The sequence below is a fragment of the Genypterus blacodes genome, unplaced genomic scaffold (genome assembly GCF_046128005.1).
Source record: "Genypterus blacodes isolate CSIRO-AG114 ecotype Tasmania unplaced genomic scaffold, CSIRO-AGI_Gbla_v1 ptg000003l_1, whole genome shotgun sequence".
NCBI lineage: Eukaryota > Metazoa > Chordata > Actinopteri > Ophidiiformes > Ophidiidae > Genypterus > Genypterus blacodes.
Window position 1 is genome coordinate 938,796 of NW_027466817.1, and position 22,670 is coordinate 961,465.

Below are 22,670 nucleotides of genomic sequence, written 5' to 3' on the forward strand. Positions count from 1 at the left end.
CCAACCAAACCTGACAAAATCACGCTTTATTCTCATTGGATAAGCAGTAACAAAATGATATTGTTTCAAAATCTACTGTATATCTATATCCATATCTACAGTATATCTACATATGCATATAAAACCCTCATTAAGGCCTATTCTGACTCTGGGCAGGGTCATTTTAAAGGTTAAATGCGACGGTCAAAGATCAGAATGAGGGGAATCATAATAACTGTACATATTCGTATTAAAAAGACCCATCTCTGCAAAATTCTGTAGGTTTTAAAATGAGGCTTGACATTCAAAGCAACTTTTTATTTCATTATGAAGTCTATTTGTCAGTAGCAAATTGATTGTGACATGATTCCTCAAGTTTGTGTCAAAGTGCTTGTTTACAGTCCTGAACATTAACAGCTGATGTACGGATGAGTTGATAATGTAACCTTAGTCAGCAACAGCTTCGATTTTATGATCAACTGATTATCTTAGTCAATAGAATTGCCAAACACTTCCTGGTTACAATCGCTGATCATGCTGGATGTTAATCAATAACGACAGTAGTCCGTGTTGCAGCCTCACCCATCTTTAACACGTTACCAGGAGAGGGATTTGGCATTACACTGCAAAAAAAGCTCTAAATTTATTTCATATTAAATATGAATTTCAAACTGGAACTGTTTACGTGTCAGTTTCGTGAAACAAACCAAAAGTACACTGACTGTTACGTCATAATAGAGGATACGATTATATTAACCACATAATCGTATTTTGCGTTTGGGTGAGTAAATCGGAGATGTGTAAATCTAGTTTAGTTATTTGACAGCCTGAACAATGTTTTACAGTGTAGTAAGAAGCTACAGGTACAACATGTTCTGCCGCTCTACCGGATCTACAGCTATTTTCACAGGAAGCTCCGCACAATCCACGTCGCCAAAAGAAGCTGCGCCAAGTTCCACATAAACAGATAAAACGGAGCAGGAAATATCCCGGTTTGCCTTCAAAATAAAAGCGCTGACTAGGAACCAACTTAAAAAACTGGTTTGACTAGCCTCGGACTTGCGCTGTCTTGTCTTGTGCTTGTCTGCCAGGCTTACCTTAAAGAAGTGACACGTTTATGCCGAAGACGAAGCAAGCCCTGCCACAACAATAACAGCAAATGTTCGTTCTTTTGCATTAATCAGAAGTATTTGTCAAAAGTTGAATATTGTGGAAAAGCCACACCGGAAGTCATTCTGATAATTATTCCACTACCTTTATTTTACTTGAAAGTTTCTCCGCCGTGCTCCACACAGTGAATCCCGGTACGCTTTACTGTACTGCACATACTGACGTGGAAAAATGGTAAGCGAAACCAACAGCTATACTTCATTCTAGATTGTTATATTGTTAACCTCTTGTGGTGCTTTGTTGTGAGTCGTGACTTTACGTGCGCTCAGTAAACTAATTCAACTCTGTTTGACCCCAGAAACGTTAATCTGCACGCTACAACAACCATATGCAACAGTCAATGAAACTGCTGCATTCAGACCTTAAATTACTACAATGTCAACATCAATCAAGTGAAATCTGCAACAAATTGCAACCTTCAGTATTATTTCGAAAGTTCTACGATTCCATAAAACACGTATTTAAATAACAAATTACAATTTTAGTTTATATTCGAGTATTTATCGACATCAAAGACAGAGAAGCTCCATACATTCATCGCGAGGGGGGGTCAGTCATGCATATAAAATGTGGAATATGAAGTATAAACAGACACGCCCCCCATCTTCCTAATAAAACAATGCAATGGAACACAAACTAATCTTTCTCTTCAATAAGTAGTTAATATTGTCTTGATTTGAGTGGCTGAGAGGCTCTGTAACTAAAACTGCCTGTAGTGTGAATTCACATCATAACAGATCGGAAAGAGAATACAATAAGGAAAGTACTGTTAATTTTAATTGATACCATACATTTCTGTCTTTATTTTAGCCTCTCCGGTTGGACATAAAGCGGAAGCTGACAGCTCGGTCAGACCGAGTGAAGAGCATGGATCTCCATCCCACTGAGCCGTGGATGGTGGCCAGCCTCTACAGCGGCAGTGTGGTGGTCTGGAACTACGAGACACAGGTCGCTATCAGTCAGCCAGACATTCAGTTAACTACACACTCACTGTCAGTCAGCCATGCTTGTAAATATCTGATGTCATATATATATATAATGATAGTCTTGTTTCAATCCCTTATCTGCAGACCTTAGTGAAAACCTTTGAGCTGTGTGATCTGCCTGTCAGAGTGGCCAAGTTTGTATCCAGGAAACACTGGGTCATTGCTGGAGCAGTAAGTATCATAAAATGCATGGATGCTTTAAAAAAATAGCTTTTAATGTGTATTGCCTGTTTGGTTGCCTTTAGTTTGTTAGTAGACAAGAATATAATTAAGTATAAATGAGCTGCGAGGCATGTGAGAGAGTGACAATAAGAACAAATGGATATGTATATTATGTCATACTAATCAGTTAGGAAATCACTCATCAAGTATATCCCATTAAATGTGCATTTGTTTTCCATGGTTAACGTCCCACCTGTTTGAGCTGTTCATAATGAATTCATTCTGTTTTCCCCTCCTACAATAATCCATAAACGTGCATTAGTCCTGACAAATTCACTCACTGTGACGTGTCAAAGGAGTCCCTAATGTTTAGTCGGTCATCAGGTGATCTGTCTGTATCTTCTGTCCATTCAGGGACTAATCTATCCGTCCATGTTTGTGTCCCTCCACAGGATGACATGCAGATCCGCGTGTTCAACTACAACACTCTTGAGAGAACACATATGTTTGAAGCCCACTCAGACTACATCCGCTGTATCGCAGTGCACCCGACACAGCCCTACATCCTCACCAGCAGCGGTAGGAATGAATCACACACACACACACACACACACACGAAAGCATGCGAACATTCACTTTTAAACCAGCTCTCCAAATGGATGCTGAGTACATGAATGATTAGCATCATATGTAGAGTTTTTGTTCATCACTATTTTTGTGTCTGTGTATAGATGACATGTTGATCAAGCTGTGGGACTGGGACAGGAAATGGGCCTGCTCTCAGGTGTTCGAGGGACACACTCACTATGTCATGCAGGTTGTCTTCAACCCCAAAGACAACAACCAATTTGCCAGTGCCTCCCTGGACAGGACGATTAAGGTACAATACACACACAAACACATACATGATCTTCACAATAAGAAGTCGAAACTGCTCTCCAGTCACCATCGCTCACCTCTCAGAGATCATGTTGACCCTTGTGATGCTGTCTCGGTCTCACTGTCAGATACACTCTTACACACACTATTGACATGTTCTTTATTCCTCTTTCTAGGTTTGGCAGCTGGGCTCTAACACTCCTAACTTCACTCTGGAGGGTCACGACAAAGGAGTCAACTGCATCGATTACTACAGTGGAGGAGACAAGCCTTACCTCATATCAGGGGCCGACGATCGCCTGGTCAAGATCTGGGATTATCAGGTATCCACACAGAAGAAGAATATCCCTGCAAAATGTGACACCATAAACTATATTTGATAAATCACAATAATGCAAATCATTTCATAGGCAGCAGTGATGATGCAGACATTATTTTTGTGGATATAAACAATAGAGTCATTAGTAGCTTTTATGAGCCATGAAGGTAAACAGTGCACACACAACTAATCTCAGTGTGTGTGCGTGCGTACTGTAAGTAGGTACGTCATTATAATGAGCACTGTTCCTCCAATGGCCTCCAAACTTGCCAGGAACATTGTTCAAGGCTTTTGGCATTTACATAGGGTGCGTTTCATTTCATTTTCATTCATATTTTATGTTGTATTTGCATTACCGAATTGCAGAGGGAGACATTGGAACATTAAGAATGATGTCGCAATTATAGCAGAGGGACTCTGACATTGTGAATGATATTGGCGGCCCTGAGGCGAGACTGTATCTGTACATTAAGATTCCAGAGCACTACACCTGGAATGAGCAGAAGCGGGAAGAAAGGACAGATTCCCAGAGATGATAGGAAGGATGTGCAACGTGTCAGATGTCCAGGGAGAGAGATTTTATTTGAAGTTTGTTCCGGCTCATATCAGAGGCCCTCAGAGCTGTGAGGACCTGGAGATGTACGCGGGCAATAAGACTTTCAAAGAGACGGCTCAGGCCATGAGCGCGCTGAAGGTTAACATGAGGACCGACGAGCTGAAAGGGAATTCTCCAGCTATGTCCTTCCTTTCACCTTCCCCTCCATTTGGGGGAAGGTGAAATTAAAAGCAGGGAGAGTGAAGTTCAGGTCCAGATCCCTCCAAATGACGTGGTGAAGAATGAAGACTCTAATTGCTGAGACCTTCCCTGACCTCCAGAATGGAGGCAGCGACAAAGAGAACCTTCACAAAGGCTCTGGATACACTCCTCTGAACAGGGATATGAAAGAGACCAACACCATGTGCTCTGGATGCACTGCCTGTTGAGTTCCTTAACTCCTCGACTCTCCCTGGACTACCTGACTATAAAATGTAAATGAAAGTAGGAGCTCCACTTACACTGCTTAGGAACCAGCACGTAGGTCCTGATCCAACTCTCAAGAAAGGCACCAGGATGCTGGTGGTGCGGATGATGGACAGGGAGTGTGTGTGTCAGATCGCTGTGGGGCCAATGATCCCTCACCATGACAGAAATGATAAGCTGTCAGGCTCTAATTACAGTTATCCAGCGATGTGATATTATGGGGTGAGTGATAAGTGTGTGCGTGTGTGTGCTGTCTAACTGCTCCATTTTCTACCCACCAGAACAAAACCTGTGTTCAGACCCTGGAGGGTCACGCCCAGAATGTGACCTGTGTGAGCTTCCACCCAGAGCTGCCAATCATCCTCACAGGCTCAGAGGATGGTGGGTTGTATATTTTCATGAAACACCTTTAAACGACGACACACACACACACACACACACACACACACACAAAGTCATTATCGCATTAACGCCTCTCTCTGAAATGCCACCTTGTGATTTGCTCAGGCACGGTGCGAGTTTGGCACTGCAACACCTACAGACTAGAAAACACACTCAACTACGGCATGGAGCGAGTGTGGTGTGTGTGTGGGCAGCGCGGCTCTAACAGTGTGGCTTTGGGCTATGACGAAGGCAGCATCATCATCAAGGTATGCTTTTTTTGTTGCTGTTTGTTGACAGTAATTGAGGAGATTTAACTCTGTGGGAAGACGTCAATACAATCCTCAATCCTCAAATCCTCAGACTAATCCTCAAATGCACTAAATCTCCATCTTACTTGAAGTGTGTTCAAATCTAGACTGCAGTGTGAAAGCCTGTATTCCCATCCTCTGTATCCCAGCTGGGCCGGGAGGAGCCCGCTATGTCCATGGACTCCAACGGGAAGGTCATGTGGGCTCGCCACTCCGAGGTGCAGCAGGCCAACCTGAAGGCCATGGGAGACGCTGAAGTCAAAGACGGAGAGCGTTTGGCGGTGGGCGTCAAAGACATGGGAAGCTGTGAGATTTACCCACAGACCATCCAGCACAGTCCCAACGGGAGGTGAGAGACCCTGGTAGAGAACACGCTTTAACTCCAGATGTTCTGTTACACCAGGACATGCAGGTTGATCACTTTTGGGGCTGCACACCTTTATTGAGACTCCAAAATATTATTTAATATTGACATATGGACATTACAGGTGTGTTCTGTGTCCTTTTGTGTTGCCAGGTTTGTCGTGGTGTGTGGAGACGGAGAATACATCATCTACACCGCCATGGCACTGAGGAACAAGAGCTTTGGCTCAGCACAGGAGTTCATCTGGTCCCATGACTCCTCAGAGTAGGTCCCTTAACGTCTCAGTCACTCATAACTGCACTGTATCCTGTTTATACCGAGGTTCTGGTCAGCTATGCTTATTTGTCTTCATCATCTGTAGATATGCTATAAGAGAAAGTAGCAGTATGGTGAAAATCTTCAAAAACTTTAAAGAGAAGAAGGCTTTCAAACCCGACTTTGGCGCTGAAGGTGAGATTAATTCAGCCATGAGTACTTTATGGACCTCTGTGTGTTCATTTGGGTGGATATGTGTGTGTGTAATGATTACTATGCTGTCTCACAGGTATCCATGGTGGTTTCTTGCTGGGAGTGAAGTCAGTCCATGGGCTGGCCTTCTACAGCTGGGACACTGCTGAACTGATCCGCCGCATTGAGATTCAACCTAAACACGTGAGCTTTGAGGCCATTACTACACACTGGTGTCGGTTCGTTCGTACGTTGTTTTGGTCTTAAAATTCTTTTGTCTCTCTCTCTCTCTGTCTTCAGATCTTCTGGTCCGACTCTGGGGAGCTGGTGTGTATCGCCACAGACGAGTCCTTCTTTGTGCTGCGCTACTCGGCCGAGACGGTGGCAGCGGCACAGGAATCTAAAGAGCAGATCACTGAAGATGGGATAGAAGACGCCTTTGAGGTCAGAAACGTGTAAAAGTGCATTAACGGTGTAAACATGCAGTCAGTGATTGAACTCTTTGGGAGTTTCTGGAAGGTGCAAGTATTGAATTACGATTTGAACCTGAAACTTCCAGGCTTCTTGTTTCTTTAACTTCTTTTCTATTTGTCATTGTCAGGTGCTGGGGGAAGTCCAAGAGGTGGTAAAGACCGGACTTTGGGTGGGAGACTGCTTCATTTACACCAACTCTGTCAACAGACTCAACTACTACGTTGGAGGAGAGATAGTCACCATTGCTCACTTGGACAGGTGCGTTGCGTATAGATTTATACTCAGCAGTGAAGTTGCATGAACAAAGCTGTCTTGATATATTTACATTTCCATTAATCCGGGTGTTTAGGACCATGTACCTGCTGGGCTACATGCCGAAGGAAGACCGCCTCTATCTCGGAGACAAGGAACTAAACATCATCAGCTACGCTCTGCTCCTCTCTGTGCTGGAGTACCAGACGGCCGTCATGAGGAGGGACTTCAACATAGCCGACAAGGTTCTACCCACAATCCCCAAGGAGCAGAGGACCAGGGTCGCCGTCTTCTTGGAGAAGCAGGTACGGTTGTCCTTGGAGGCTGTCATTAGGGTCGTAAGCTGTAATATGTTTCTCATACAGCGTTTCCAGACCCCCTGCATGTACGCCCATTAACTGTGTCCCGTCTTTCCACGGTGTAGGGCTTCAGACAGCAGGCCCTGGCCGTGTCCACAGACCCGGAGCACAGGTTTGAACTGGCTCTGCAGCTGGGAGAGCTAAAGGTTGCTCATCAGCTGGCCGTGGAGGCAGAGGTAAGAGTTTGCATATACACACAAATATGCACACACACATTAGATTTAAACAGGTGAAAGTACCAGAATACCTTGTGAGAATAACACTGCTTGATCAATGCAAACTAAACTCAGTTTCTCAAGATATTTGTAGCTTTTTTTAAACTTGTGTCGCAGAATTGCCTTAGCTGTGTAAAAAGGAGTTTAATGTAAAAATCAATCAAGTCACTTCCCTTAATAAGCCTGACAGGGTGAGTCAAATCCCTGACATGAACATTAATCTGCACCTGCAAGCTTTTCTCGCCGTGATAATCCTCCTGTGTCCCTTTGGCACTTTGGTTTGCAGTCTGAGCAGAAATGGAAGCAGTTGGCCGAGCTGGCCACCACAAAGTGCCAGTTTGGCTTGGCACAGGAGTGTCTGCACCAAGCACAGGATTACGGAGGATTACTGCTGCTGGCCACAGCCTCTGGCAACGTGGGCATGGTGGGAAAACTGGCCGAGGGGGCAGAGAAGGAGGGCAAGACAAACGTGGCCTTTCTCACCTATTTCCTTCAGGGGCAGTAAGTGTCTGACAGCAGAGAGGGTGGAGAAAAGACGGAGAAAGAATTTAATTTCAATCAAAACTTCCTAATGTCCCTACAGTGTGGTTTATCTGCATATTTTTTTCTTCTGTCACCATCAGACTGGACAAATGTCTTGACCTCCTCGTCAAAACAAATCGATTGCCAGAGGCTGCATTCCTCGCCAGAACATATCTGCCCAGCCAGGTGTCAAGGTAATGAGATATACAGTGTGTGTGCTGCGTAGAGACCATCTCTGCCCCCGTGTCCAGCTGCATCATTTTGACCGCAACAGGGAAGAGATGCACCTCTGTGTCTTTGTCTCCCACTGAATGAAAACGGTCACTATGAATGCTCTGCTGGGACATTTCCGCACATAGTAGACACACATCTCAATTTACATTCACTTCGCTGTTGCGTTCCCTCCTGGCACAGGGTGGTGAAGCTGTGGAAGGAGAGCCTGTCCAAGGTCAACCAGAAGGCGGCAGACGCTCTGGCCGACCCCACCCAGTACAGCAACCTGTTCCCAGGCCTCCAGCAAGCGGAGCTAGCTGAGCATTACCTGAAGGAGACACACGTAGGAGTCAGACCTGCTGCAGAGTACACACTCATCATGGTGAGAGAGGGAGTCAGAGAGAATCAAGTTCAAATAGGAGCACATAGGATCTAGATGATTATATTTATTTTATTATTTATGTCATTGAAAATTGATTATTGAGGCAGATGAGCTGGTGATGAAGATGAAAGTGTCTTGTTGTGTAGCTATGGCTGTGTTGATTTGTTAGAAAACACCACTTAAAACTGTCAAACTGTGAAATAAAAAGGTGTATTTGATGAATATTAATAACATAAACAGTGTTGATGAGCGGGTGTTTGAACGCTTCTCTATTTCTCAGCCGAACGAAGACCGGAATATTCTGGAGGAATCTGCAAGTTATGTGGCGAAGGAAGACTCCACCGAGCCAGAGGTAAGGACACAGCTTTGTTGGATTTAGAATTCCAAACATACAAGTAAACAATTGAACATAAGCAGATTCTATTTAAATCCAATGTCAAACTGTCTTTCATCTTTTTCTTTACACAGGAAGCAGTAGAAAGTATGAGTGAAACCCTCATGGTAGCATCAGTTGCACAGGCTGCACCTACAGAGGACATGGAAGAGCCCATTCCAGCAGACCAAGAGCCTGTCGACACCCTTACAGAGACAGAGGAACTACCTAACGCATCAGTAGAATCTCTTACGCCTGTAACAGTATCAGAACAGTCCATTGAGCCAGAACCATCACCTTCAGCTCCTTTAGAGGTGCCCACAATTGAGCCAGAAGCTGCAGCAGTAGAGGAGGACGCCAGCACAGTAGAAGAAGACATTTTGGTGGCGCCTAACACAGAAATTGCCACAGAAGAGCCAGAGATTGAACAAACCAGCCTCGTGAAAGAAGTTAGCTCTTCACTTAAGATGATGAGCGTTGAGGAAAAGGCTCCGGCAACTGCATTACCTGTCGCTGAAGTAGAGACATCAGAAATTATAGCGACAGAAGAAGCAACAACCGTGTCACTTGTCGCTGATGTAGAGACGCCAGAAACCATAGCGACAGAAGAAGCGACAACTGAGGCGGGAGAAAGGGGAGCTATAGCGGCAGAGGATGTCCAAGTTGCGACTATACCGCTTGCAACAGATGATACTTCAGAGGCCGTAGTAACAGAAATGCCCGTTGCTAAAGAAGAAGAACCGGATCTCTTTGCTTCAGAGCCAGCAGCAGACGAGACCCCTCTAATTAACGGACTTGTTTCAGAATCTGCCCCGCCGCTCGTAGCAGTGGAGGAGCTCATCACTTTTGGAAGCCCAGCCGGTACAGCAGTGGAGGCGTCGCCCCTAGACCCTTTCCAAGCTTTCTCGGAGCTGTCCTTAAATCCAGTGATGGGCTCTATCCCAGATACAATGCCACTGCTGGAACCGGTGCTGGAGCCAGTCCCAGCCCAACATCTAGCAGGAGAAGAGATCATAGCACAGCCAGAGCCCACCACTGTGCCTCCTGTGCCAGCACCCCAAGAGGCCGAGGCAGGGGTGGTATCTCAAGTAGCAGCTTCTCCATCTGAGGTGAAGGAGGAGGCAGACCCAGTGGGCAAAGCAGAAGCAGAGGACCTCGAGGCAGACGTGAATGATGAGGTAAGGACAGTACTACTGAAACCATGTGTGAATTATAAGCATATGTGTCTACTATGTTACGCCTACTAACATATTTTCCTCTCGCAGGACCTGGATGATCTGGATTTGGACAATTTTGACCTGGAAGACATCGACACTTCAGATGTTAACCTGGATGAAGATTTCTTGAACGAATAGGAAGAGACGTTGCCTTTTTTTTCGCAAAGTGACCAAAGAAAACAAACGGGGGATCTCCCAGAGTAGGTTCACCTGTAATCCCCTTTTGTACTTCATTAACAATCATGTGCTTTCAGGAACTTTATAGGTTGAAGATAACGTAAGTGATGTAAAGATTAGCACGACTGCAGGACTGTTGAACTTATACCTCTAAGAACACACACAGCCGTGATGACATTCTCTGTATTAAATCCAGGCTTTCTAGGCAACTAGACTCTTATAGCCATGATGATTGGGAGACTTTGAACATATTTGATGTATCAGTTACTCGTGTGCCGTCAGATTTAGCAGCTCAGATTGCCGCCTGGGATCTAACACTAGTCTACTGTTTTCAAACATCATCCAAGTTTTTATGTCAACAGAAATAAAGATTTAAACTTGTTTAGTTGACACTTAATGTGTAGATAGAGTATTTGTGTACAATACGTATACCATGATGGGAAGTCGTTGACACCTTCTCCTATTCATACCTCTTCTTCTTCCTCATACCTCACCACTGTTGATCACAGTGTTGCCACAACCTGAAAATGAAATGGAAAATGTGGTTTTTCAGTCTTAAGACACTCACTAAATCAGAGGAAACAGGTTTTTTTCTTCTCTGTAAATTGTTGGCTTAGTAATGGCAGTATTTGGATTTTATATATTGACAGGGCTATATTTCCAAAATGCCACGTGTCCTACATTGTATTAAAATGTTGGGACGAGCTCTGGACAAAAACCCTTCTACGCTCCATTGTAAGCCTTTATTACCTCTTGTTGAGGTCTTACGGTATTCCACGAATGAAACATCTCCTCAAACGAGCTGCAATCACACTGCTGCCTTAACTGCATCAAACTGTTTGCGTTGAAGTCCATACTGTTACAGGTACTTTACTGGTGTTCAGATGTTTCACTCTTTTTTTGGTTTTTAAACTTGAATGTTATATCTGTATTTGACAAAACAATGGAGCAGTCTAATCTCAATAAAGTTTATCATTAATCACATCTACAGTTATTTCACGTGGACGCTGAGGTGCTCATATAAAAAGGCTATTTTTTATTTACATAAATTAACTTCACAGGTTAGGTTGGACACAGCTCCAATTGTATTACATTTCTAGACAGATGCATGTTCAAGCCCACATGTTGACTTGACAGATAAATGACAAATATCAGTTTTAAAACTTCATCTTCGATCTGTGACCTGTATGGATTTCTTTGCGACGTGAAGAACCGTTTACAACCGCAGTAAGGAAACGACACCACATGTCAAATTATGGCCGGAATTTCAGTTCGTCTCTCTGGTCGTGGTTGCTTTCCTCCCATGTGGAAACATTAAGCGTGGCTCGTGTAATGAATTAGCTATTCAGGCAGCGGAGCTCTCTGTAGCCGTCTGTTCGTACGCCTGTAGAGCCAAGTCGATGTAGCCCGATCGCTGCGACTCCTTTTGGGCGTAGACCTGCAGGGACAAGACAGCAAAATGGCTAATGAGAAATCTTCATTCCCCATGTCCTAATTATCTGGAAACCTGACTCACTATCGCTGTAAGCATATTGGTATTCATATAAAGGAACCCACCAGGACATATCAGGCTTATCGCACACACACACACACAAGGAACGTGTGTAAGCAACTTTAGTACTGACTGTGACTAAATAAGAGGCCCTGTGTGACAGTGACTCAGATATCAGACAGACACACACACACACACACACACTCTACCGTGTATACTGCTGCTAACCTTTCACATTAAATGGCTGTCATTCCCAATGTCCCTCCCCATTGCTTCAAGGTGAAAGGCTGGTGAGGTCTAATAGGATCTGATGTGTCCTGGGCCCGGCCTCCTGGTTCCCATAACCCAAACCTCTCATACAGGAAACCTTAGATGAGATGGGCTCCACGCTACCTCTCAAGAGCCACACTGTGCTCCAAATGTACCCTAATACATATGGGATGCTATTCGGACCACTTCGACAAGTCCTGGATCAAATAGTTAAGATCTGATGGGCAGGGAGAGACAGAGGGACATTTTGGTCAACGGTTGACCTGTCTCACCTTCAGCAGGTCGGTGCCAGTGGCCTGTTGGCTGGCAGCTTCCTGGGCCGACTCACTGTGGGGGTGGAGCAGGTGGAACAGAGACACTAGACTCACTGCGTCCTGAAGCCTGGGAAGAATAGGGCGATGAAAACTTAGAGGTCCTGGTCTGGACAACAGATACAGTGCAGTCAAAACATTCTCTTCACACACGCACACACACTCACAGCTCTCTCTTCAGCATGTCTGCTAAGAGGCCGTCGACTCTACGCAGGTTGAGCAGGTACCAGGCCATGCCTCCAAAGTGTCTGGTGGAACGCAGCAGATGGTATTTGTTGTGCTTATCCAAGTCCTCGTAAGTGGCTGCATGCACCTGGACACAAGGCGGGACGGACACGACGTAATGAGCTACGATGTGGAGAGTTTTGAAAGGGTTAAACATTCTCACGGACTGTTTTCTTTCTGTTGGACGGAGAAAATAAACTCCACTCTTATGGTTGTTGTCCATGCAGCAAACTCAAGTGTTCTCCAATTACCCTGCAAATCAAATTGGTACATTTCCACTTTGTCCACTCAATCAAGTGACCCAACCATAATATGGAGGCGGAATGTGAAATTACACACTCTTACACACAGTTAGTATCTGGGTCAAAGCGGCTGGGATCCTGGTCTTACCTTGATATATTCTGGAGAGTCAGGCTCAAATTGGACCAGACACAACTCCAACACATCACTGTGACGATCCTCAGAAAACACCCTCTGATGGGGCAGACACAAAATGGAATTTAAAAAAGAGAGATGTGAAAGGATGCAATTGAAATGGGAGGAGTAAAAGTATACAGAAAGGATACAGAAAAACATAATTGTAAAGTCTCTACAGCAGCAACTTAGAAGAATAGCATATTACAGCTGAGGCACGAGTCTATAAGTAATAGTTTAGAGATACAATGTGTGCATTTAAGATGTATATCAGTGAGTATTTCATTCAAAGTATCTGTATCTTCATTGGCAAGGACATAAGGAGGACTGGTGATGCCTCTGATAACGCAGAGAACTCCTCCTGTCGCACTTTATACCTTGAGGTTCTCCTCCTTGAAGATTAGAGGTGGTCGGATTTTGCGTCCCTCCTTGGGGAAGTAGACCTGAATGAGTCGGTCCCTCTCCTCCCAGCTGGCCTTCCTCAGCGTCCCACTGGGCTCCCGTACCACTATGAACCTCTCCTGAGGGGAGAAACAGAAGGCACAAGTCCAGAATTAGTATAATTAATATTAGGTATAATACAGCAAAGCCTATAAAAGGTAGAAACTACAGAATACAAGAAGTACAAATAACAACAACAGTCAAATAAAGGATATAACAAAGCCATAGGCAGCCAGATGATTTGGAGATATGGAATAAACAATGAGACTATAATGCACAAACTTCAGAAGCTTATGTAGACATTTATCCAAGGATGTAGAAACAACAGTGGTGCAAGTTGGATGAACTGTCAACTTTTGAATGACACCCAAAATGATTTATCAAGCAATACAAATAGTCTTTCAGTCTGAGGTGCTCCCACAGAATATAAACCCATAAATATAAATCTCATGCTTCAGTTCCCAGTTAACCACAAGCAAACATGAATGAACAAAGGCTCCGTACTCTGTGTGGAATGCTGTAGGTGATGTCTGTGAAAACGTATTTGACCGAGTCAGCGCCTTCCAGGATCTTGTCCTCAGACAGCACATCGCTGATGGGCTTCCTCTCCTGCAGAACTGGAGGCATCCGCAGCAGCTTTTTGGCCTGCTCCCTGGCTTCCTCTACTGCCTGGAAACACACACAAACACACACTGCTTAGACACACACACACAGAATGAAATGCCATGTCTGTAAATGTATTATTGTATTTCTGTGGGCACCTGCTCTAGTTGTTCATCAGTCATGAGCTTGTATGTGGGAGGCTTGAGCTCTTGTTGAACGGGCCGGAACACTTTCTGCAGGTCCAGGCCCGTTATACTGCTCAGGATGTCCTGCACGGCTGGATCTGTGAACTGGGGCTTTGCATTGTCTGAGGAGGCAGAGAACCAATCAAATATCACGCAACAAACTTTTTAACAATCTATCAAAGATGATAGATTTGATATTGTATACTGCTTCAGGTACGAGGTGGAAATTATTATCAAGTCATAGAAATACATTTTATACACTGATTTGATCCTGTAAAACCACATTGCCAAATAAGAGGATATGGCAAATCTTTGAAACTATTCTTTAACTGAAACAAACCCCATGAACACCACAGGCTCATTATGTATTCATGCACAAAGCTAAACACAAATCGTACAGCTGCACTGCTACACAATGACGTATTCATGTGAACATTCCACCTTAAACACTAAATATTACCATGACACCAACCATCAAACCAACGCCACAGTTAGCTTGAACACTACAGTGGTTACAGATTTAAGGCAGAGTAGCTAAGAACTGCAACATTGGCTTGACGAAAAACGCACGGAATGGTTGTAAATTGCTCCAAAATGACGTCTGAAATCAATGTGTTTGACAGAGAGCTTGACTCATACTGACTGAACCAACCACACGCTGCAAGGTCAGAGTTACAGCTCGAGAAACATTCACAAGTAACACACTTCATGACAGTAATACGTACCGCTGTCCGGTGTTCCGCTACAAAGCGTCCTCACATTACTGCGGCTAAATAACTGTTTGCTCCGCTGCACAGTTTTCACTCGAGAGTAGCTTCGAAATAAGCACCGTGCTGTGCCGAGAGCCGCCATGTTTGTTATGACCCCACAAGGCTGACCTCACATTTGATTCCTTACACGACCGCAGGGAATCATGGGAAATGTATTCATATAAGAAATATGTCATTGTATACTTATTGTCTCTATTGTTAGTAAATTGTATATTAATATCGTGATTGTTATTGCGATTATTAATGCGATTAGGGGTGTTGTTGGTACTGTTTTTTTGTTATGTGATTGTAATTAGTATTATATGACAATATATATGTATGACGACAGTAAGAAGAACATTAATATTACTAACACTGTTGGTAATACCTTTTCAAATACATTGAAAAGCAATTTTACAAAGAAACAACAATTTGACGAAAGACGATGACAAATAAAATATTTACCCTGTAAAATTTCAAAATAAATATATAAATACACAGAAATAGTGCATTGTAAGTAGTTTTGACCGCCAGGTGGCAGTATAGCACCAAATGATTGAGCGACCATACTTGCATCTGAAGACCAATAAACTGTATGTAAAGTATGTTACCTTTGTTTTCAGTGAAGACGCGTGTTTCTTGTTTGTTTTTAAAATGTTCCCCTCTCACCCCCCCCCCCCCCCCCCCCTCCACACACACACACACACAGACACAGACACAGACACAGACACATTCCTAACTTGTCATTACAATGTGTTCTTGAATTGTCTGATAAGTGTGAAATCTGAATTGCCCTTTAAAGTTACACAGTCCACTAGTAAACACACGCTCACAATCTGTCTCATTGGCCTGCCTGCACACTCTCCATATAAACCAAAGGTCAAAACATTCCCACCTACTTAAAGATCCACTATATGTATGAGGTGGCAAAATTATTTATTATTTATATATTGTTATCAATTATTTGTATTTGTTGTATAATACAGGACAAACAATTTTTTACAAAAATGTTTGAACGTTGCTGAAAGAATTGAGAGCTGCTTTTAACAGGTAAGCCAATTATAAATAATGCATTCAAACAATTCAAATAAAAACATTTATTAATTTGATTTATTTACGTTTCAAGTTTTGGACAGCTCTGGAGAGGTTTTCATAACCTGCACTTAAGCAGCACTTGTCTTAAATGTTTAAATTCAGGCTGTATGCCTTGGGATTTCTTCTTGTCTTAGTCACAGAGAACTGAAAATACATCACACCCAATCCCAGCACTTTTTAAATCCAACCTCAAACCAAATGATTTCCATCAGCAAAAATGCAACCGCAAGGAATTAAGCTGAAGCAGGGAATGGCTAACCCTGACAGGAAATGTTCACCTTAGATGTTGCTTGCTGTAACAGATTTGACTGATTAATTACAAAAGGTTCACTTACTTTCAACAAAGGGTTCTAAATGTTTTTACAGGATTGTGCCACAGTGCATTAGTCATAATTTATCATTAGGAAAACTAAAAGAAAGAAACATGTGGGTTGGTTGATAAATTCTAAGCCCAGTACACAGAGAAAGTTGTTTTAGTTTGTTTTGAATGTTTTGTAGAATCATGATCCAAGTTTGCCTCTTTTCTGTTAATGATGCTGAAGGGATTGTAACCCAATTTCACAGAAGTCTTGGAAGTCTAAAACAAGGTCCTCTACTTGTTGATATGACTTCATCTGTTCCTGTTACCTTTTTCATATTTATATGTTTGGGAAATCTGCGGTGGTTGGGTGACGAACCTCAAACGAACAATAGACAATAATGACAATAATGACAATGATTGTCTGTAAAACTTGCATACCACCGGATACCTCTCCTACAAATTAAAAAATACAGCCAAAGTGAGTTGTCCTGTACATAAACATTTTTTGGGACTCTAAAGCTTTTACGGTTGCAGATTAAAGCCAAATTGAAGGACATACAGTGGAAAAAGCGTCTTATAAAGAGTTAACTTAGCTTCTTTTCTTTACTTAAAATCTGCAGAATAACTGATATTTATATGTAAAAGGTCCCAGCACATACAAACAGTATCAAGAGAACTTTTAACTAGATACCTTTTCATCATTAAAATATGTATTGTGTCATAGTCTATGGGCGTACTTTAGCTTTTTTGCTCTAAAGTCCCTTTTAGAGTCCCCATATGACCTTTATCAACTTTGTGAAAACTTTAGAATAAAGCTTTGGTTTCTTTTTAACATTTTAGTGGATGAGGGATTATGAGATCACATGATTCTCCCCCTCTGTCTCTCTCTCACCACACACACATGCACACACAAAACCCCAGAGATCATTAATAAAACCTCCTGTGCCTTGCTTAAACCCTTCCTCCAGGATCTCCTTTCCCCTGAGATGGTTCCCTTCACCTCCCTCTCCAGGCCCTGACTCCCCATCTAATCTGCAGTCGGATTTAGATATTAGGTGGACAGATGGAGGTGTGGCTCGGTCGGTAATGAGGTGAGCGGTGGCAGTGAGACCGGAGGCCCAGACACCAGTGAAACGATGTGTGGATTGAGCTGTAAGAGGCCCCTACGCAACCAGATGTACACAGCTGTCACGCTGCTGACAGAAAGTAATCCAGTGTGTGTGTGTGTGTGTGTGTGTGTGTGAGAGAGAGAGAGAGAGAGGGAGAGACAGGGAGACAAACAGAAAGACCTATCTATCTATCTATCACAAAACTGGAACATAAATAAAAGTATAGTCGTCAGGATTAAATTTCACAAACAATCACTCTTATCTATCTATCTATCTATCTATCTATCTATCTATCTATCTATCTATCTATCTATCTACCCATCCGTCCGTCCGTCCGTCCGTCCGTCCGTCCGTCCGTCTGTCTGTCTGTCTGTCTGTCTGTCTGTCTGCCTGTCTGTCTGTCTGTCTGTCCATCAGTCTGTCTCCTAAAGTGCCACTTAGTTTCAGCCCCCAAGTATGAAATTGGAATTTCCGTTCACCTCCTGAGCTACGACTGAATTGACCCTGAGCACATGCAGTGGATTCACATGGATGTGACACACACATTTTACTCATTTATTTACTTAGACACACACACACACACATACACACACACACACACACACACACACACACACACACAGAAAGAAGTCAGGTTTGTGTCTTATCCAGAAAGTAAAATCATTGATCTAAACATTCTGCTAGTGAGGATGCAAAATTATTTTCCATGCAACGACATGAATTTTGCTACAAATTTAAAAAACAAATCTTTGAGGAAAGACTGAAAGGGGAGGATCAATACCAGAACCAAGAATTTTGCTGAAATATTCCTACTTTTATTAATTAAATGAGCTTTTAGTGTAAGATTGGTTTGAATCCTAATTGAAAGTAATCATATTATTGTAATATATTTTACAGTGCACACACACACACACACACACACACACACACACACACACACGTCTATGTGTACAGCCAAACATCTCCAAACCCACATGCACACCCCACACATGCACTTTCCAATAGATTGAGTGTAAGAGTGTGTGTCAGCGTGACTGGGAGCAGCAGGAAGCTGAGAGGTGAAATCCGAGTGCAGCAGAGGGGCTGGTGGGTGGCGGGACGGGGAGAGGGGGACACAGGGGGGTACGAGGCACGAGGGGGGCCGCGGGCCGCTAGGTGGGCGAGTGGGTGAGCGGCGGGGCACGCTGGAAATGACTCGCTGCATATGTTTATTTAGCTTTCTGCACGGTGGATGGAGAACGGGTTCAGACATGGGTGAAACGGAAAGGTGTGTTTGCATGCGAGTGTGTGTGGGTGTGTGTGGATGAGGGTGTGTCTGACAGGGAGAATGAACCAGGGAGAGAGAAACTCAGAGAAAGAGGGAATGTGCAGAGGATGATTCTCAACAACGGGTGGAAACAGGATTGAACAAATAACTTTTACGGCATATGTTGGTAGATCAACAGCTGATATATGTGTTTTTAAAAATATCCCAATTTTTAAACAAAAGAAGAAATGTATCGATCCTGCAGGGGTGACTTAAAGTATCACAGAATTAGGAAAGCGTGGAGCAGAAATGAGACTATGATCCACTTGCCATTAAAGTGATAAATACATGGAAATAGTCTCTTATTAGAACACAAAGGCAGCAGCCAAGGCCACTTTAATAAAAGGCCTAAGGAGAGAGAAAGAACAAAACTGTATGAGTGAAATAATACTAATATGATGTAATAGCTCATTTGTCACATGAAAAGGCCCAAATTTCACTTATCAAGAGTTTATTAAGGGATACATACAATGTGCCGAACGACAAAAATCTTGTAATATTGAGATCTATATGAATTCCGGGATCAGCTCCTGGATCCGGACTAACATAGGAATTTTGCGTTCTACCTTTGTTCCGGCCCAGGAAGTTTCTCTGCTGCTGTAGCAAACCAAAGTGAACCGTGTGTGTGTGTGTGTGTGTGTGTGTGTGTGTGTGTGTGTGTGTGTGTGTGTGTGTGTGTGTGTGTGTGTGTGTGTGCGTGCGTGTGTGTGTGTGTGTGTGTGTAAGCACCTGTGTACAAGATGTTGTGGCTTGGGATTTGACAGTCAAGGCCAGTTTCTTTCCTCCCCGACTCCCCCTCGCCCCGAGCTTTGAACAAAGCGGAGAGAGAGGGTGGGAGCGGGAGGAGAGGAGAGGAGAGCAGAGGAAAGGAGGGAGGAGGGAGGCAGAGGGCACAGTGACATTACCTCCAAGACTTTCTCTGTGCGAAAGAGGTGAAGATTTCTGCTACAAAGTTACATTTTATCTCATATTGACCTTTTTGGATTGTTTTTCACTCACAGAAACACATCTAATCACACACACACACACACATACACACACCTCAAAATCTCAGAAAGTTCATTTAATTTTTATAAAATTCAACCGCTTGGCAACGTCCTCTTGTTTTTCTTAGCGAAAAATGCTTTTGTTCACCAAAGTCAGTAAATGCAGAGAGGGGAGAAGAGAGGAAGAGGAGGAGAAGAGAGAGGGAAGAGGAGAAGGGGATCAGTAACGAAGGAATGCAATTTCTGATAAAACCTGGTGTGATTCAGACCAGTCCTGTTCTGGGTTGAGGTCCACTTAGCATCATTTAATCTCAGACAAATTAAAATGAATATCCATATAGATCCCATCTAATCTGTAAATATTATAAAATGATGACTATCAAAATAAAATGATGACGCGATGGTGAAAAGCTTTAGTAGTATGAGTCTTGGCCTTTGATATTCATTCCTGTGTGATGAAGAGTATGCAGTGTGTGTGCGTGCGTGCGTGGGCGCGTGTGTGTGTGTGTGTGCGTGTGTGTGTGCATGTGTGTGTGCGTGTGTGTGTGTGTAAAAGCGGCAGAGTTCACTCAGACCAATTGAACTTTACTGAGGCAATGCGGCATGAGGCAATGTAAAGAGATAAACAGAAAGACCAAATCCGGGAGAATTGGTTGAAAATAAAATCCACGGCCTGAGTTGCTGTCAATCGATGCTTTGTGATTTTTGGGAATACAATTAGTAAAAGAAGACGAACAGTTATAAAGACTGTGAATATTGAAATGTGCCTGGATTCACATACACATTGACTTTTGGCCCCTTCATCCCTGCTGACCCCTCCACACACCTCCATCACACAGACCTCCGCTCTGCCATTTGTTTCCAACTAAAGCCCCGGCTGGCAGCATTTACGGGTTTACTTGCAATGCGAGAAGCCGCACACACACACTCCCTCCCTCCCTCCCTCACACTTTGTTATTTTTATAATTTAAGATTGGAGAAGGTAAGAGGGGTTTGAGGTGAGGTGACAGGGGGAGCGTGGCACTGATAAGGTAGCTAATACCCAGCTTTTCAAAAGGTCAAAGGTCACCTCTGCCTGACTGGGTGGTGGCTGGCGTGAGCGGGTCCGTATGTGTGTGTGTGTGTGTACTGTATGTGTGTGCGTTGTAGCTTTGACTGGGCGAGTGGATGTGCGTTTGTGGAAGAAGGGAAGTTGCGTTTAAAAATTCACTGTTTTCCTCCAGTGGCTCAGTGACAGTGAGCAAAATCAGAAACAGGAAATTCAGTGGGATCAGTGCTCTGATCTGCCCCAGCACTCAGACAACACACACACACACACACACACACACACACTCGCTACCACTAAATCAGGCTGTTGATTGAGAGGACCTCTAATTTTAGCCGCAGTCTCCCGGCTACCAACCAGCGGCCCTTTGCATCCCGGGCCCGTTTGGGAATATGAGGAAGAAAAGGTGATTAATAACTGTCATGTCTGTCACGACAGAGCGTACAGAGGAGGGAGGGGCTGGGGGGGTGGAACTACACGCAACACACTAACAGCTGTTGTGGTTGTTGTTGTTCAGGGTGGGAAAGATGGTATGTGTGTGTGTGTGTGTTGCTGCCCTACAACTAGCAAGCATGCCACCCCTGACACAAATAGTTATGTATTATTTATTAAACAAATTATGATTGATCAGTTGAAACTTTTACAGGAGAAAAGAGATGCTTAAACTAGGTAAAGATCACATTTTATTTTATTTTTGTAATAGAAGGTCATATAAAAGGTCAAACCCATCTTTATAAATAAAGATAAATGTCGTTTTATCTCTTAAAAACCCAATTCCATGTCACTTACTCTGTTCAAATCCTTAGTCAGCCCCAAAAGGATTTAGGGGTTTTCTGATGAAAATTACAACCACAAGTGACTTGGAAGGATTTTTATTAAAAATTGCAACAGGAATTAATGGTTTAAAAGTTTCAAGACCACACAACCAGTAAGTGCTTGGTTATTAACTTGTTTGCCTCAGTCTGTGGGAAATAATGCATAATAATTTCTAAGAAAGCTGGATTGTTGAAGTCTGGGATTGATTTGATTCCCTTTGGTTCTCGATGACATTATTTCATGCTGGAAACAACCACAATTGCGGAGATTTGCAACTTTATTAAATCAGTTATTGTGGCAATATTCTAAAAAGTGTAAAAGTGGGTGATGGATGAATAAATTGCAAGATTGCAACAGAGAGAATGTTTGATCTCCAAGTTTGGGTATGAAAACACTTGGATTTAAATGGATGATTGAAGATATAATGATCTTTTTTGGCAGATTTATTGATTAGATATTATTCATATTTGATGCTACATTAGAGGGAAAAATACCTCATCTGAGTTTGTTTCATTAAATTACAGACTTTGACTTTGATCGCACTCATCAATCAAATGAAAAATAGGAAGGTGAGGAAAGTGATATTTCTCTAATGATGAGGGTTTGTGCTCCTTTTTATTTAATATCAATTTGAAATGAAGATAAAAGAGATTGTGTAGAGAGAAAAAAACAGAAGAAGGAGGGAGGTGGACAGAGAGTTCTGACTCCCTGATGGCTAAGCTGCAGCTCTAAGCGCACGCACACACACACACACACACACACACACACACACACACACACACACACACACACACACACAAGCAAACACACACACGCAAACAAGCACAAATACACATTCCCGGCAGCCGTCACAGCTGGTCCACATCAGGTCAAACACTCTGCCATGCTGCTCTCTTCTCCTTTATACCTACACACACTCACACTACACTACACACACTTCTCCCTCCGCTGTCATTGTCACACACATATTACATAATCCATCAAATACACATCCGAGCTGATCTCATCTTTGTGTGTGTGTGTGTGTGTGTGTGTGTGTGTGTGTGTGTGTGTGTGTGTGTGTGTGTGTTTTGTTCCTTCTTACAACAACCCTTCCTCAAGAACCCTTCTGAGCTGGAT

General features: G+C 43.2%; 2 protein-coding genes across 2 annotated transcripts; one reads left to right on the plus strand and one right to left on the minus strand.

Moving 5' to 3' along the window:
* Nucleotides 1–1,243: 1,243 nt before the first annotated feature.
* LOC142993017 (coatomer subunit beta'-like) lies at nucleotides 1,244–10,907 on the plus strand. Its single transcript, XM_076143615.1, has 22 exons — nucleotides 1,244–1,323; nucleotides 1,960–2,097; nucleotides 2,220–2,306; nucleotides 2,750–2,876; nucleotides 3,029–3,177; nucleotides 3,353–3,499; nucleotides 4,798–4,897; nucleotides 5,024–5,166; nucleotides 5,358–5,557; nucleotides 5,726–5,836; nucleotides 5,934–6,022; nucleotides 6,117–6,223; nucleotides 6,320–6,463; nucleotides 6,621–6,751; nucleotides 6,843–7,050; nucleotides 7,170–7,280; nucleotides 7,606–7,820; nucleotides 7,943–8,035; nucleotides 8,256–8,436; nucleotides 8,717–8,788; nucleotides 8,905–9,987; nucleotides 10,075–10,907. The coding sequence occupies exons 1-22, from the start codon at nucleotides 1,321–1,323 to the stop codon at nucleotides 10,162–10,164; spliced, it is 3,729 nt and encodes a 1,242-aa protein (XP_075999730.1). The 5' UTR covers nucleotides 1,244–1,320; the 3' UTR covers nucleotides 10,165–10,907.
* A 319-nt stretch (nucleotides 10,908–11,226) lies between these two features.
* Nucleotides 11,227–15,007, minus strand: mrps22 (mitochondrial ribosomal protein S22). The gene is made up of 8 exons (XM_076143627.1): nucleotides 14,870–15,007; nucleotides 14,118–14,266; nucleotides 13,861–14,025; nucleotides 13,293–13,436; nucleotides 12,892–12,975; nucleotides 12,444–12,589; nucleotides 12,238–12,346; nucleotides 11,227–11,641 (listed from the first exon to the last, which is right to left on the minus strand). Exons 1-8 carry the CDS (start codon nucleotides 14,994–14,996, stop codon nucleotides 11,549–11,551), a joined length of 1,017 nt encoding a protein of 338 aa, XP_075999742.1. The 5' UTR covers nucleotides 14,997–15,007; the 3' UTR covers nucleotides 11,227–11,548.
* Nucleotides 15,008–22,670: the final 7,663 nt, after the last annotated feature.

Excerpts from the sequence above, each read along its gene's own strand:
- LOC142993017 (XM_076143615.1), top strand. Across the intron at positions 2,307-2,749 it reads ACTGGGTCATTGCTGGAGCA|GATGACATGCAGATCCGCGT; the intron begins GTAAGTATCATA and ends GTCCCTCCACAG. Across the intron at positions 2,877-3,028 it reads CTACATCCTCACCAGCAGCG|ATGACATGTTGATCAAGCTG; the intron begins GTAGGAATGAAT and ends GTCTGTGTATAG.
- mrps22 (XM_076143627.1), bottom strand. The coding sequence starts at position 14,996 with ATGGCGGCTCTCGGCACAGCACGGTGCTTATTTCGAAGCTACTCTCGA. Across the intron at positions 14,267-14,869 it reads TAGCGGAACACCGGACAGCG|ACAATGCAAAGCCCCAGTTC; the intron begins GTACGTATTACT and ends CTGCCTCCTCAG. Across the intron at positions 13,437-13,860 it reads CCTACAGCATTCCACACAGA|GAGAGGTTCATAGTGGTACG; the intron begins GTACGGAGCCTT and ends TTCTCCCCTCAG.